The following is a 17,225-nucleotide window of genomic DNA, read 5'->3' as shown; positions in this document are numbered from 1 at the left end:
TCAAGAACGCTTTGTTTTTTGGTTTGCTGTGAGCTTGCTGTTCAGTATACTGAGTGCCACAAACCAAACAAGCATCCTCCGCCACGGAATAGATCCATTTGCTGTAAGCGAACAAGTTTATCTTGTTCACCTTCCTTTGATACCTCGCCCAATCAAGTTTGAGAGAAGGTGGTAGCTTACCAACAAGCTCATTGAGCAGGGTGACGTCTCGCTTGTACTCCTTTCTTCCACAGGCATCTATTGTGCTACACAAGTTCTGCACTGCCAACGCATGTTCGATTAGCTTGTCCATCGCATCCGCTTTGATCGGTGACATTCCGAGTATCTTTGCTCTTAACGTATTGATGATAGCCTGAGGCTGACCGAAACGCAACTTCAGAGCACTAATTGCCTTTGGTACCGTGGAAGGAAGCATGAGAAAACTGCGAACAGTGTTGAGAGCATCGTCTTTCAGGCAGTTTCGTAACCGAATCATATTCTCTTCATCTCTATAGCCGCACATCCTTGTTGTACTCTCATAGGTTGACAAGAACATCGGCCACTCCTCCGGGTTTCCACTGAATTTCGGTAAATCTCGTGGAACAACTTGCCGGGCAGCTATTTGTTCCGGTGAAAGCGCCACAGGTGCTGGACATGTTTTTCTCTGGACCACCGATGTTGCTTTTGGACGACAGGAACCTTTTGGCGTCGATTGCTTGCAGGGCTTGAAAGGTACTTCACTCCCTTCGCTGTCCTCTTCCGGTAGTCCAGTGGATGATTCTTCCTCGCTGGTCTCGTCATCACTGCTCGAATCCTCACTTGTATCGGCTGTTGATCTTGAATCGCCTGACCGTGAACTTTCATCCGTTTCTTGGTCCTGTAACCACGATGACACCTTTTCCGCTGGATCTTGCTGGTCGTCAGCTACGCAGGAACGTTCACTTCGGTTTGATGCAACTTCGGCAATTTCCTCAAGCAAACTGAATTTCCTCTCCAACAACTCCCGCTTCCGCTTCATCTCTTCTTCCATAAGGGTTTGCTCTGCTTCAAGCTTCTTCAGTTGCACTTCCAGCACCATCCGCTCTGACCTTCTTGATGACGTCGACATAATTGATTTGGCGTCCTTTGGCCCAGCTACCGGTTTAGTCTTTCCTGATTTCGAAGAGACCTCCGGTATTATATTGGTCCTCGTCGTACCAACTTCCCGCTCAATTTCCTTACTCTGCTGCCTAAAGCTCGTTGTCACCTTGTCCGCCTTCTTCGCCTTTTTCTTGTCCACGGAGTGCTTCACCGGTTTGCACGGCTTCTTCTCCTTCGCCTTCGTGTTGACTTTCTTGGGCTTCTGTGACTTCAGAGCTTCTAACTTCGAGGTCGACTTCTTCTGGTGTGCCGCCGCGGTTACGCATCTACAGCAGTTCCAGCTATTTTGTTCGACCTCTCTGGTCACTCCTACACAATCAAAATGATGCCAATCATCACACGAGTCACACTGGACCATGAGGCTGTTATCGGCCCTGTTACAGGTACGACAACTATTCGGTTCATACGCGATTACGGTCTTTGGGTCTTGTTTATTAAGGGGAGATTTACTGTATGAGCAAGAGGGGTGAGATGGGGGGATTTCGGTAGTTTTGGGGATTTGATCTCCTGATTTACCGTCAGACGTTTCACCTGCCTTACCTGCTGTTTTCACGTTCACCTCGGACATCTTTTTGCCAAAAGAAGGCTGTGCTCTACGTAAAGAATTCAGCACGAAGATTCCGATAAACGGCTGTAATCGCAGCAGCTAGCAACGTCGGCTTCGGCAAGACCTCGATAGCACCACTGTAAACGATATTAAAAAATGTTGCGTTTCCCAGCGAAAAGAGAGTGTTGATTCCGAGATGTCCAATAACCTTTATTATGAGGGTATTTTAATATCCTAAAATTCATTGGGTGATATAATGATTCTATAATGAAACTAACTACATGGACTTACGTTTAGTCACTCCTAGCTCGCTTTTACGTGGGGTCTCGCTCCTGAAGTCTAGTTTCCCAGTCTTTTCTTATGCTGCGAGGTCTAAAGTAAGGGTTTTAATTGAGTGGCTACGTTTAAGCATGAAATCTGTCCTTTACCTGCTGCTCAATAGGTAAATCAGGGGGAATGCGATTCAACGTGTCAACGTAGTTTAACTGCATGAAATCTACTAATAGCAAATCAATTAGGAACAAATTTAGTTTTAAGTTAATTGTTTCATTCTTACTATGATATCACCACTAGTTAGAGTAATTTTTCTTAGTATTTCAACTATAATAGCCCGTTTACAACTTCAATTTACTGCATGTACAAAACTTCAATTCAACAGCAATGACTTTCAATTTTTCTCTTATCTATTGTATCGCTGTCATCTCGGCCTTATCTACGCTCCATGAGCGCCCGTTCTGCCTTCGTAAGGGGCACGGTTCGTAGACAATAGAAGAGCGATGCAGCACCGAGGGGTCGCAACAACAATCATGGAACCCTGTTTTATAAGTATTCAACATAATATTACGCATTTAAGCGAATTACCTCTCTTCCCTCTGATCAATATTTAATATAGCTCCATAGAGGCTATTCGATCAATGACGCCGGTAAAGCACTCCCCGTATTTGCTTGGTAGGGTACGATCTACATTGAGTGCTCCATCGAATAAATCATATACTATAACCTTGGCCTGGGTCCCTTTGTATTGCTCGATTCCGGGGAATAAGAAAGTGAACTCCCTTGCCAAGGTGGGCGCTATGGAATCGACAATTCGCTTTCAATCAGCTTACAACAAAACTGGGATGTCGGAAAAACCGTGGTTCAAGGTATTGGACTTAAGTCGTGATTTTATTGAGGTAATGTTTCGACTTATGTCCAAACTACACTCTCTAGGTCAGGCCTGCCCAACGTTTTTGAATCGTCGGCGTCGGCCAAATCATGATGAAAATATTGTGTGGTGGGCCTAATATCAGTTTTTTTAATTAAATAAAAATAGCTTACTGAAATGGGGTTATAATGTTCCTGGTCATGTACAAATCTTTCTTCAAATACAAATCTGTACAAATCTTTCTTCAAATTTCTTCAAATTTCTGTTAGACTTCCACAGAGGATTGTGACAGAATCTTATCTAGTATTATTTGAATAACTTCGGTGAGAATGCCGTTATTTTTTTTTAACTCCTCTCCAGGATAAGGTTTAGTTTTAGGCAGAATTATGAAAGATTTAGGCCTAGGATTCTATTTTAAACATCTTAATAGTTATCTCTGGAAATTATGTGATTATTACTCAGGATTCCTAAGCATTTTTTAAAAATTTGGTTAGAAATCCGGGTTCTGTGTATTTTTGCTAAACCTTCTGTAAAACTCGTTTTCAACCATCGTATTTTTTTTCTGGATTCTGTTGGAATGCTGCCCAAATTGTGTAAAATGAATGTCCCGGATTGTTTGAAATTTTGATGATTCAAAGATATTGTGATTGATCAAATCGACCTTTTCAAAACAAATTCTGTTGAACCTTGGTGTAATTTCAGTTTGCCTATCAACTTATAATGAATGTCAAAAAGGAAAGCATCTTAACTGCATGTTTATTACTTTTAAAAATTTACTGAATAAAGTAAATTAAGAATAATTGAAAAACAATGAAGAGAATCACTAAGCTGAAATAAAAACTTGAAATTGAATCAAAATTTTTAATAATATATGCTTTTTATGCTTGCCATAAAACGATAAGGGGTGATTCGAATTTGACATTTCTTGCTGACAGACTTTATAGTTAAATCTTAGTAGACTGAAATTTAGGATTGTTGATTTAAATGTCAAAAATTTTCACTACGTTTGTTTTGCAGCAAGTATTGGCCTAAGACAAGACGTGACAGGTCAAAGTACAAAAACTAAACCAATTTCCTGTCAAACAAGACCACTTCTCATTGGTTGTTTTGGCAAAGGCCTACTTCCACATCATTGAGTTTGATTGCAGCAGGGTACTTTGTTGCTAGTCCAGCCGTGTTGCTTGGTCATAGATTTGAGTTTTCATCAAAAGTTCGGAATTTTTTCATTATTATTTTTTTTTTTGTTTCAAACCAATTTGTATTCGATGTTAAGTTCAAAGCATGTGCTCCTACAATGCTAAAATAAATAAAAAATACCTAATTGAAACCAATATGATGGAATTTGTATCAATTCTCTCTTAAAATTTCGTCGTTTTTATATTTAACCTGAGTTTTAAAAAGTATAGCATCCTCTATTGCACTAAGTGAATGAAGCGTGCACGAAACAATCAAATTATGAGCCTTGATTTTTGAATTTGTTAACAAGATTTGCTTGAAAGGATACTGGTGACACGGGCTTTTTTATCGTCAAGGATATCGACTGAAAAACAACCGGGCAGTCCTAATTGAGCTGTCTCGTCCTGTCCTAGGAATTGGGTCCTAAAGCCCTGTCCCAATTGTAGTGCCAAACGCTTAAGTTTAGGCCAAGAACCCATGTTTACTCAATTTTTTAATGTTTTCCAGTAGTTTAAGTACAAAAAACATTTTCTATGTTTATTTTAGATTTTGTCACACCCCTTGGCTTTAACTCAAATTTTGGGTGTATTTTGTTTTCCGTGTCCCTTCCGAAATGTCAGATAGGAACAACCCCAGTTTTAAAACTAAAACCCCTGTGTTGTTTTTGTCGACTAAGCGAACGTCAAACATGATCTTAAGTGTCAAGGTTCATTTATGGACCCAATTTTTAAATTAAAGCTTAAGCATGATATAGTCGTTATTTGGGCGGGAAAAATTGCTAAAGTAGTTGTAGTAAGGTGCTCTTTCGTGTTATTGAATAAAAACAAGATTTCATTAAAAATTATAAGATCCAATTGGCTAGAACAGTTGTTTCTCAGAATTATTAATCGGATTTATTCATTAAATTATTTTCTTTTAGGAACTAGAAGATCAATACGACAATACTGACGTGAATCGAATTGCAAAATTCTATCGTTTGGAAGTGATGCATTTGATTCGTATTCTATTGGTGTTGGTTAGAATTACGTTCCGATTGGTTTGATTATTGCCTGATTCAAATCCGTCGGGGTCGAGGTCAGGTTTGAAAATTTGATTTTTTTTTCAGGTTCGGGTTCGGGCTGGGTTTGTAGGCTTCAAAACTATCGGGTACTATGGTCGGCTTTTGGCTTGAAAAAAGTCGGGTTGATTCGAATTGGGTGAGAATTGTGAACAGAGTAACAACCTGAAGGAAAGCTTTAGATGCATCAGAAACGATGAATTTGTCATCTTTTCAAACTCGGGTGTTATTCTTCTTACAATTGTTTTTCGGGTTTCGAGTCGGGTCCGGGTTTGCTTTTCAATGTTTGTCCGGGTCAGAAGATATAAAATAAGTCGGTTACGGGTAGGGTTCGGGTTTGAAAAATGTGAAACCCGACCATCTCTAGTATAGATATGTTTCGTCCCACGAAACAAATTCGATATAAAATCATCATGAAACACGAACCAGCGGTCTCTGGACTGGACTGGACTGGACAATTTTTATTTTGTTTCGTGAACGTCAATCAACAACCATGTGTAAAACTTTGATTAATATTCAAATCAAAAGAAATAATTCATTATGATGACAACATGAGAATTAGGTTGGAAAAAGTCAAGGGAAACATAAATGAAAATCACATTCGTCATTTTTTAAGCTGTCTATCGTCGACATAAAGAGAATAAGGATTTTTCCTCAACCTCTTGTTTTTTAATAAAAACATAATGAAGGCGTGCTCATTCAAACAATTCTGGTAACTTTAAGTTTCTTTTCTTGCATAAAGTTTTTATTCATACACTTTCAACACATTATGAATTGTGTCACTGTATCACTGGAACTACACAGGAATAGCACAACTCTCCATAATAGCAAATGCTTGTTTTGCTCCAATTCCCATCTTCAAAACGCACGTTGTGAAGAAGCATCTGAAATTGATGAATTTATTTGGTTTTCTGTAGTAGGTACATAATATCCTCCGTAATTGAAATTGTCCTTTTCGAGTCGAACGAATCATGAGCTGCGCTACGCAATCGTCTGTGTCATCCTCACATTAGGAATTTGTTTTATTTCCAATTAATTTCTCGCGTGATGGAATCACAGCATCCTGAACAACAGAAAAATAGAATTAATACTTAGACCTAATCTAAGGAATAAACTTATATTTTACCTGTACTCTGAAACTGTCGTTGGTATCTGCAGAAAATGTTCCTTTTGAATTTTCAACACGTAATAATAAACATTACGGCACTATGGAGACGATAGCAACCAATGGAGGGGAAAATTGTATTAACAAACTCGCCAGCTCGCCGACTCACCAGCTGTCATTTTCCTCCCCTCGCTGTTTACCACTCCCCGCATCCACTGACTGCTTAGATTGCTGTACCTGTACCTAAAGGTACCTTGGGATAAATTTTAAACGGGGAGCGCTGTTTGGTTCTCATGTCTTGTGCTCTTGAAAATTTCAGGTGTGGCTTCGTTCTATAATCACCTTAAAGAGTTCTCGTAGTAGATGCCCATATATTTTAAGTTGTTAGATCCTTGGCGATACCAGATTCTAGCTCAATTGAAAGCCACGTGTATAACTTCTTCAAAACAGCTTAGAATCATAGCCATAACCTGGGAGGGAGGCACCGATACTACATACAAAATATGACACAAAGTTATTTCTAACTGCAAGAAAACTCCAGCTTACCAACGACAATCAAGGCAGACTTGATGAAAATCGCTAGTTTTCATTTGTTGTGTTCCTTCGATCGTTCTGGACAAACATGGAAAAAGGGCCAAAGTTTTCTATGCATTTCATTTACGTTTTTATTGGAAAAAGTAAAATTATGCTTTTCAAATACTTTATATTCAGTCAAAACAAAAGTTGCTATTGTGACATTACTTTTGATAAGCATGAATAGCTTTTCAATCGATTTTTTGTCACATTTGATAAAATGCAAAAATATGTTTTAATCAATTACGCGCTTTTATCATGTTAGTCCACTGTTTTAGATCTGGGCTCACAGTGACAGTTCGTGACAGCAGAATCTCGGCTCACTATGACGTACAGAAATTTTGTATCGGTTTCTCCCTCCCAGGCCATAACCTTCCTGCCTGACAATCTAAAACACGAAATCGATTAGAATAAAAAAGGGAATATTAAATAAGATCGATTTTCATTTCCAAAAACACAAGACTTGACTTCTCTATGTCAACATAACTATGTTTTACCACCGCAAAGCTTGCTATGATCAAGCTATAACAAATATTATAGTGTTTGCAAGAAATGTCAGAAGGGGGCGATTGAAAATTGATGGCAAGCTAGCGTAAAAAGCTGGATGATGTGGAGGCCTTCCTTAGCCGAGTGGTTAGAGTCCGCGGCTACAAAGCAAAGCCATACTGAAGGTGTCTGGGCTCGATTCCCGGTCGGTCGGGTCTTTTCGTAATGGAAATTTCCTTGACTTCCCTGGGCATAGAGTATCATCGTACCTGCCACACGATATACGAATGCGTAAATGGCAACTTAGGCAAAGAAAGCTCTCAGTTAATAACTGTGGAAGTGTTCATCAGAACACAAAGCTGAGAAGCAGGCTCTGTCCCAGTGGGGACGTTAATGCCAAGAAGAAGAAGAAGACCTTGCCAGTTTATGCTATGGTGACAGTTTGATGCATAAACCGCTATGTTTAATTCATTTGGTTCATTGGAAGCCACAGCACTGCTGTGTTCCCTTAACCTTAGTTTTATCCTGGTGTGGAATCTGGTAGATACTAGGCTGATCGTCGGGAGGAACGTTGTCCTTCAGGTTGCATAGAAGGTCTCGAAGTGTGTTGTCACTTTTATGTACTACTTGTATACCTTGTCGTTGCAATGATTTTTCAATGGGCATAGTTACTTTAGGGTAAAATGGCAGGCTGACTCTTCTCGTTTCTCCTTTAATTGATTATAATGTTGTAACATGTTTGCGTTGCCATTCGAGTTTGTGTTTGGGGAAGATTTTCTCCACAAACTTCCTTTCGTAACCGTTCACTTCGGCATCAGTGGAGATTGAAAGCAAAGATGATTGATTGATTGAATATTTCCTATAAACTAGATTCATCTTGATCTGCTTGCTTTACTATTCAATTGATGACAGATGGTATGTTTTATCGTTTTCAAAACCTCAATACCATTGCCATTTTTCACGGATAATTCATCCGTCAGCATTCGGCATCTGATAGCAACGAAAAGCTACCCATAACAATAACACATCTTTCGCCTGGCCGACCATGTGTCCCCTTCGCCAGTCTCCCTTCCTGCCCATCCACCGGGCGTTTGTCGAGCCGGCTTTGTTTCTCGTGGCGTGGTTCGTTCTTCGGTCCACGCCGCTTGTAACGAATTTTCCGACTCGAGGCATCGCACTCCCAAACTCCTGAAAGCAGCAAGGCAAGCGGGACACGAAGGACGCGCAGAAGGCGACAGCGACGACGCCAACCGACGACAACCCAAAGAGACCCAGAGACAACAAAAAATTCGTCCCCACGTTCAGTAGCGCGTTGGAAATTCTCGACACCGGGCGGAAGAAGCACGAGGAATCTTTTTTTCTCGCGCCCCCGATCCAACACGACAAACGAACAACGGTTAGTTACGCATTGTTTTCGTTTCGCGTCCTCGTCGTCGTCGTCGTCGCCGTCGTTGAGTTTCCCAATCTCTCGAGAGGCATCTATCCAATAGACCGGCAGATTGAAATCAGACAAATAATCGCCACCGGGGACCGAGTGCGAGATTGCGTTGAATTTATGACCGAGTGGCCGCCCTCTTCGTCGCTGTTTTCGGCACCGCTCGCTCGGTTGTCGCCTCCACGATCACCGTCCCCTTGGTTCGCCACTAATAGACTCGGTGATTTGAGGAGGCCAACCGAAGTGACCCGGGTCAACACCTCCGAACCGGTGAAGCAGGAAAACAATTGTCCTCCGAACAATAACTACAGTTGGGAGGAGCAGCATCCGGTCCGAGCCGAAGCAGCACCAGGAGCATCCATAGCGAAGATGTACGACCCATCCAAATGGAAAGAAAAACGTACGTAGACGCTTGAGCTTAAGCTAATCCTCCTCCATGCTTGCGGTTCAATTGTCGATGATTGATGGCAGCGTGGCGACCATATGGACGTTGAAAAATCGTTTGAAAGTTTTCCGGCCAAAATCTGGTCTCACATAACATAACGAGGAATTTAAAACCGAACAGCGTGTTATTAGTAACGGGACGATGATTGATTTATTTGTGATGTCTGTGGGTGGGGATCAAGCGGAGGATTGGGAGCATTCCGAATGGGACAAGAAGCACGGGACAGCTACAATCAAGACGGATAATGTGATCAACGTGTTTCTTTAGTGTGACGTCGTGGTGCGTGTGTCTCTATTTCTGAATGGAAAGCATGTGTTTTTCGAAGAAGGTGGAGGAAAGTGATATGGGAAAATAGATTCTGACGATGTTCTGTTGTAATCGAAAAAGTTGATTCTAGGTGAACCATATGGGAAAAAAGAAGTGGAAGATAAGAAATTTCAATAATTCTTTGAAATTTGAAACTGACAATGTTTTTTTTATTGCAGTGGTCACTAAACTGTGGCCCGCGAGCCGCATGCAGTTTTTAAAGGGTTTTGTGCATCCCATGAAGGAATTTTGAATGTTAATTTTATGTAGCCCATATGTTGTAAATTCTTGATGGCATGGTTAACGTTTTATCGGATTTTAAAACCGATTATTAAAATTCATGCATGCGGTTTTCCATGCTGGCCAATCGAATAGCTATCAGTTATTACCAAGAAATTTACTGTAATTAATTATAAGTTGATCAACACAAAATCGATCCAATATCATTAGGTTCTTCAAATCTAGCAGTTTTTCTTTAGAATCGAAAATAAAGCTTAGGTACACTAAAATGCTTTTCTCATGTTACAAAACAAATCACTCGGAAATAACTCAGAATTTTGAATTCAAATTTTATTGAAGCACCAGTTTTTAAGGCCTTAAAAGTATTGTAGGAAAATTTACACTTCTTATGATTATAAGTGATATTAGCAATATTAGGCAAAATTAATACCAAAACAAATGAGTCTAAAGTAACTCTTCAGTCAAGCATGTCATGCTAAAAAATAAACTGAAAAGTGCATAGAAAACAAAAGTTGTCATTGATGACAGGTTCGTATTGTTGTGGAAGTGTTATTCTGTTGAGTGAAGATTTCTATATTATAAATCTCCTACATTCAGACAAGCTTTTCCAGGTATCACCTAATAATTCTAACCGCTATCATGCCAGATCTTCGCTTTCCTCAATTAGTTCATCATAGCTTGAACCATTTAAGGCTGTAGTTGGTGAGACTTAGCTCTTATAAAATTATAACCTCCCTTATAGCTGCTTGTAACATAAATTCTGAATCACTCTGGGATTTTCAGTGAACAAACAACTCTGAGGAAACGAAGATATTGTAGAACTTAGTTTGGCGATGTTAATCAATTTGTTCTCATTTTCAAAAGTCGCTAATTATTATTGCATTTATGGGCATGAGAAAAAAAGACTACTAAAGTTCAGGTTATATGTTCGGATATATGTTTTAATTTAAAAAAATCATTATGCATGTATATCTATCTATGATGTATCATTTAAAATTCTATTAAGTTGCGTCATACAACCGTTATTTGCTTGCCGCTATCATGAGAGAGAAATTTGTAGACGTTTAAAGTATATGTATATATATTTCCAATACACTTTGTCCTAAACTTGAGTACTGCCGATCATGGTATCTGATAGGTACCCCGGCAAGGAATCTGGCTCTCAATTTCGTACTCTGGGTCGCTCATCCAATATTTTTTTTTCTTCAATACAGAAATACTCGTTCATATTCCTTAGGTACGAACTTAAACAGTCTTGACTGTCCGTTTCCTTCATCCCTATTAAAAAGTAGTAATGGCTTTTGTTTGTAAATTTCTAAACTTTCAGCGACGTCTAGTTTCTAAGATGAAGATACGCTTCATACGATGTCTATGTTATCACTTGTTATTTGGTGTCCATCCTGGAAAACATGATAATAAAGTCGAGTCTAGTAAACGACACTGAAGACGGCCTTACAGTTGAGGTCGAAATACGCGTATCTGTCAAAGGATACAAACTCTAGTGGAATTAAATGGTATACAGTGAAACCTCCATGAGTCGATATCTGAAGGGACCATCGACTCATGGAAATATCGAGTTGTGGAAACAAATACATTGGAAAGCTGTTTGAGGGGACCATCGTAGTAACCATGAAATTTCGTTTTTAGTATGGTTCCATGAGTCGATATTGAGTCATGGAACATGGACTCATAGAGGTATCACTGTAGTACTAAATTCGGTTTTTTCATCTACTTCCTGGAAAACATGTTCAGCCACTTTTGACGCTAAACTGTTTTCTAATTCCTTGCCCGCCTTTTTACCTCTGCAATATGTTCTTTGAATCTTATTTCTAAAGTTCGTTTTGTTTGTCCTATATAGATTTTATTACAATGGGGGCATGTAATTTTATACACTCCTGCTCTATTCAGTTTATTAATTTTATCATTTGTTGAACCTAATCTAGATTTTAGCTGACTACTCCTACTGCTGAAAACCAAATCTACTCCATATTTTCGAAATTTCTTAGCCAAAGGCTTTGTAATCTTGCTATCAAAATTCACCGCTACTCTTTTTAAATCGGCATAAGTTGTCATACTTTTTCTATATTTTTCCTAGCTCTCTTATCTATTACTGCTTGTATTGTACTATTTCTATATACGTTAAGCCTAGCCGTCTCAAAGATATAATCCAGTTCTTTTGATTTTCCAGTTTCACTTAAAGAAAGCATTTGCATTCTATGTATCATATGGTGAAAAGCCGCCATTTTATGTTGATAAGTGTGGTTGGAAGTACTCGGAATAACTCGCATAGTATTAGTTGGTTCCCGGTAAATTTTAAATTCAAATTGTGGCGATTCCCTAGTAATAAGCACATCCAAAAAAGGTAGTTTATTATCCTTTTCCTCTTCATGAGTAAATTTTATATCTTTGTGGATACTGTTAATTGTCTCTATTTTTTTATGGCAAACAATCCTTTTTGATAATGCTAAACACATCATCTACATATCTCCACCAACATTGTGGTAACAATTCTTTCTTTTTCAAAATGCTTTCAAAATTGGTCATAAACAACTCGCTCAAAAATGGAGACAATGCATTACCCATAGGTGCACCTTTTGTCTGTTTATAGAAATTACCACGGAAGCTAAAATAATTCTCTTCCATACAAAGTCGGGTTAATTTGATATAATACCGAACTTTGTTTTTCCAATTTGAATCATTGTGTAGATTAAGTAGCCATTATTCCGTAAGGTTTATGGCTTCTTTAACTGGCACACTAAGAAATAATGCTGTAACATCAAAAGAAGCCATAATTTCGTCATCTTGAATATACCCAGAAGCCTGAAGTTGGCTCGCAAACTCCTGAGTATTGTTAACTGAACGGTTTGGGCATGGATTGGAATTCCTTAACCAGCCACTTTGCGAGTTTGTGTGTAGGAGACCCTTCTGCTGATATAATTTCTCTCATTTCATTGCCAGGTTTGTGAATTTTTGGCAATTCTTTGTAGAACTGGATTAGAAACTTTGAGGCGGCTAGTGTTATCTTCAGTGGATACGAATAACTGACACTGAAGAAGACTGCAAGTGGTAGTCGAAATACGCGTATCTGTCAAAGATAAGCATTTAGGAGCGGAATTAAAAGGTACACGGTACTCCATCTACTTTTAAGTTTCTCTATTGAGATTCTGCTCAGAGGATTCAAACATTAATAAGAGTTGTAATGGTTTCCACGCTTTCCGAATCAAATACTTTTATCAAGCTGAAGAAGTCGATCGCAGGGTTAAAAAAGGACATAGCATTTTTAAGTGAGTGTCGTAAGCTTAATCTCACACCAGTCATAAGATTAAGGTTAGAGGTCAGGTCCCCCAGGACATTATTAAGAAAATGGAATCAGCATATTTACGATCCAGTATCAAGAAGTTGCACTCAAAACTGAACTCATAAACTTTGAAGTGTTACAATTGGAAACTAGACGTCGGGATTAAGGAAACGTACAGTCAAGGCTGTTTAAGTTTGTACCTAAGAAATATGAACGAGCTTGAATATATAGGTAGATAATTAAGGATAAGTATAGTTATTATTATCCCTTTTCTATTTTTGACCATGACATAGCAGGTATAATCTCTACACAAAAATTGTGTTCAGCAAACTTAATCATCTTGTTGACATCTTCAACTTTGCTGAAAACACTATAAAGCATTTCCTTTAACTCAGTAGCGCAACCACAATTTGGTTCTGGAGGGGGTTTTGTAAACTTGAGTTTGAAAATGTATTATTTATTAGAATAAAATCGACTAGAATATTTAAGTTAACTTCACTATTTTAACTTGCATAGTATAACATTGTTAAACAAGTTTACAATGCATTGACGTGATACCGTTTGTTCGTCCATATGTGTACTTTAAATGTCTTTTCAAATTTTTCAATGATGAAAATCATCTTTAGCGCAAAGTTTGCAATAGAATCATTGCAGTTATTGTTACAGCCGGAATTGTTGGAAGCAAACCACCATAGCAAAACTTTACTTCCAGTGGGAACATAATTATCTAATGTTAAAGAACCGACAATCCAGAATATCGAGTCTAAAAGTCAAAAACGAGCTTTTCTTTCACTGTGAAGATTTAGATAACCAAATATGTGTGAACATCTTTATACTTTTTTTTCAAGTAGTTTGACCCCCAAATCCCCCCCCCTGGTTGCGCCACTGCTTTAACTTTTAGAGTTACATTTATTTAAAATATAAAACAAAAATCAACCCATTATTGCTTCAGTTGGTACTCGCGATTAGAAAAAATCGCTCAAAAGTATATTTTAAAACTCAAGTTATGTCCATAGAACTGTGAAAATTTTATTCAAATCGCTCCATAAATAACTCAATCTTAGTTGATGGTTTATAAATTACTCACAAGTGAATAGAAAATCGAAAAAGTAGCAAATGTGTTGTCCAATACTATAATTGTGTTTTATTTTTTCTTCAGCAAACTTGTAGTAGACATATTGGACTACCATTCCATGGTGGAAGATATTTTTGGTACGTTTGTGCTTAGTTATGATGTTTTGAATCTTGTTAATTGCCCAAACCTAAAAAACTATTCATGCATCTCTTAATCTTAACAAATTAACATAAATTTGGACCAATGAAATGGTCTACAATCAGCAAGTTGTGACAAGTCTGATTAAGGCTAAGTAGCCCGTCATTCGTTTTGGCAATAATGATGACTTTTCAGCTTGCATTTCAAAGTGATAAAACTCAGTCTAGATAGTTCATATTGACTTGAAAAAGTATCACTGTACGCGCTAACATGCATAAAGTATGCTGATACTTTTTCAGCTGTGTCAGTGCAAAACCAACTGATTTTCTTTGATTCTAAATCGTGAGATGAATTAGCAACAATCATCAACGACGCGTACAAATTTCAATGACGTACTACTTCGCCTTAATAGAACCTGCGTAGCCCCAAAGAGAGAGTGATGATATTACGGTTGTTAAGAAAATTTTACGGTTTGCGGTAGCCGCAGAGTTCTACCGCAGGCTTCGAAATCATTCCATCATTAAAGCAAACAGTTCAATCTTAGTATGCTTGGAAGAGAAAACGCTATGAAAAATAGCAACAAACAACGATCATCAAGGCGGTATCCAAGGTATCATTGAAGCCTACTGATGATTCACCAGTGCAAATCAGTGATGTAGCTTTTCGTTGCACCGTAAAACGGAAAGTTTTCCCTAAAATTGCAATAAAATACAATTTTCGCATTTGTTATCCATTGGGGGTAGGTATTTTATTTTACAGGCAACTGCGATCCAAGGAACCATAGTGGTAGCTATGAAAACCAACCTTTACCATGGTTCTCTTATTCGATAGCGAGTTACAAATTATAAAGTAAGGGAGAGTTGGAGCATTTGTGCGATTGTGATTTTTGACGGACGAATATGTGATTTTGGATACACATTCTTATACGATACGTGGTTCACTGGGTAAGCTCTCAGTTAATAACTGTGAAAGTGCTCATAAGATCACTAAGCTGAGAAGCAGGCTCTGTCCCAGTGGGGACGTAATGCCAGAAAGAAGAAAAATGAAAATTCAATGCTACGAAAACGAGCTTGAATACATAGGTAGATAGTTAGGGATTTGTATAGTTATTATTATCCCCTTTTTAATTTTTGACCAAGACATGACAGGTATAAAACTCCTGTTGAAAATTTTCTTAGGTAGATTGATTGTGTAGGTACTTATCTGGTGTTAGTATTTAAGGTAGAGAGATGCGACGATTTCTTCAGTGGATACTAGTAACTGACACTGAAGAAGACTGCAAGTGGTAGTCGAAATACGCGTATCTGTCAAAGATAAGTATTTGGGAGCGGAATTAAAAGGTACACGGTACTCCATCTACTTTTAAGTTTTTCTATTTGAGATTCTGCTCAGAGGATTCGAACATTCATTAAAGAGTTGACTTTATAAGAAAATATTCAAAAAACAATTTAAAAAAATAAAAATAAAATCACGTCTTTTCCCACCACAAAATACAGTTTTTTATTTTTGGGAGGTTTAGTACTTGATTTTTATTAATTACAAATCCACCACAGATGAAATCAGTGTTTTAATTCGATTCAAATTTAAAATACCGAAGTTTATAATTTATGTCATATCGACACTGATAAATATTTTTCAGATTTTATTACGAGGTACAAATCTAGTACAACAAAGTCGTTCAGAAATACCGCGATTTGTTCAAAACTGTAAAACAAAATATATACGACCAGAATTGGTTATACAAGAGTTATTCTGCTTCAATTATAACATGTGTGCTACTAGGGATGGAACAAACCAACCTTTTGTTTTCAGTACTGTAACTGCTCGTCATTATGTTTTATGAGCAAGTGAACGAACTTTTCTCGAATGAAATGAAACTTTGTCAAAGATTAGATTTAGATTAAAATTTTATATCATTTATCAGCGCCGTAGCGTGTGGTTGGTCAGGTTGGCACCCGCCAAGGGCGCCAACTCTAAAGGAGCGCCAAAACGGACGATAAAATTTTAAAAGATGCACATTAAATTAGGGCGAAGAGATTCGTAGACATTACAAAGGATATTTCAAACAATTTGTTAGAGGATTCCATATGCTACAAGCATCTAAAAAAAAAATCTTCGCACTCTTAACAATTACCACAATTGTAGTTCGCACACGACATGAAACAAAGATTTTTATTATTCAACTTAGTTTTATCCAGAATGCAAGAAACAATACGACTATTTGAGAGAATTACATGAAAATAATAAAATTTCACTGAGATAAAATTTTGCTAAGTTCGAATAAAAATACTGAAAACTGATAAAATCCATCAAATACAATCTCACAGAATCACAAGCTGACACCTGATAGAAATTTTTAAATAGAATATTGTCATGAATCAAACAAAATCTAGAGTAGGATACTCGGAACTTTGAGAACTCCTACAGAAAATAGGGCAACAGCTTTTAACAACATGAGTTGAGTGTTCGCTTAATCTTGGCATGTCCATGAGATGATAGAGATGATTGTAATAGGACGCATAATATGCCTTTTACTACTCGAATCGATTTTTTAAACTTAAACTCAGCATTCTCACGGAGTCCTGAATGATATTTTCAAAGAATATGTAATCTTCAACAGGATTCAACTTTCTTTTTCAAATCAGTGAAAAACTAATAAAAGTGAAGAAGCAAAAAATATATACTTATCATTCCTAACATCAATAACAATAGCATAGCGTAGCATAGCATAGACTGACTGTACATGTCAATGGTTGCTACTCCGTGATTGATCGGAGCTGGTACGAATTACACTACGATCCAAATGAATAAGGGATGGGAGTTTCCGCTTACTCTCGAAGTGCAATTTTAGCAGATCTAATATTAATGATCAATAACGGCGCCGGCCAAGTCCTTACAGTCAGTTGGGATGGGGAAGGAATGTTGGGGTGTAATGATTGTTGCTTCTAGAGACCGAGAATACCTCTGCATCTCCACAATCACCACGGGAAGGGTGTTTATTAGTGAGGGAGGAAAAGATCTGGGAGTCACCTCTGGTCGGTGATGCGATCCATGGACAAGGGGGAAATATACGACTTATAT

At 38.0% G+C, this 17,225-nt stretch overlaps 1 protein-coding gene and 1 long non-coding RNA gene across 4 annotated transcripts in view; one reads left to right on the top strand and one right to left on the bottom strand.

The window, feature by feature from the left end:
* Positions 1-17,225, top strand: part of LOC5575395 (erythrocyte band 7 integral membrane protein) — a 217,672-nt gene that overhangs the window by 96,941 nt on the left and 103,506 nt on the right. The window contains exon 1 of one of the 3 annotated variants that reach the window (XM_021854493.1): positions 8,409-9,042. The exons of the other annotated variants lie outside the window; for them this stretch is intronic. Within the exon in view, the coding sequence (XP_021710185.1) occupies positions 8,763-9,042 (280 nt within the window). The 5' untranslated portion in view covers positions 8,409-8,762. Of the gene's footprint in view, positions 1-8,408; positions 9,043-17,225 lie in introns of those variants that run through there. 3 annotated transcript variants of the gene reach the window in all.
* LOC110679556 lies at positions 5,917-6,401 on the bottom strand. The gene is made up of 2 exons (XR_002502584.1): positions 6,170-6,401; positions 5,917-6,106 (listed from the first exon to the last, which is right to left on the bottom strand). It is a non-coding gene; the product is annotated as an uncharacterized LOC110679556 (long non-coding RNA).

The sequence above is a fragment of the Aedes aegypti genome, chromosome 3 (genome assembly GCF_002204515.2).
Source record: "Aedes aegypti strain LVP_AGWG chromosome 3, AaegL5.0 Primary Assembly, whole genome shotgun sequence".
Lineage (NCBI taxonomy): Eukaryota > Metazoa > Arthropoda > Insecta > Diptera > Culicidae > Aedes > Aedes aegypti.
This window is presented reverse-complemented; position numbering and strand designations above follow the sequence as displayed.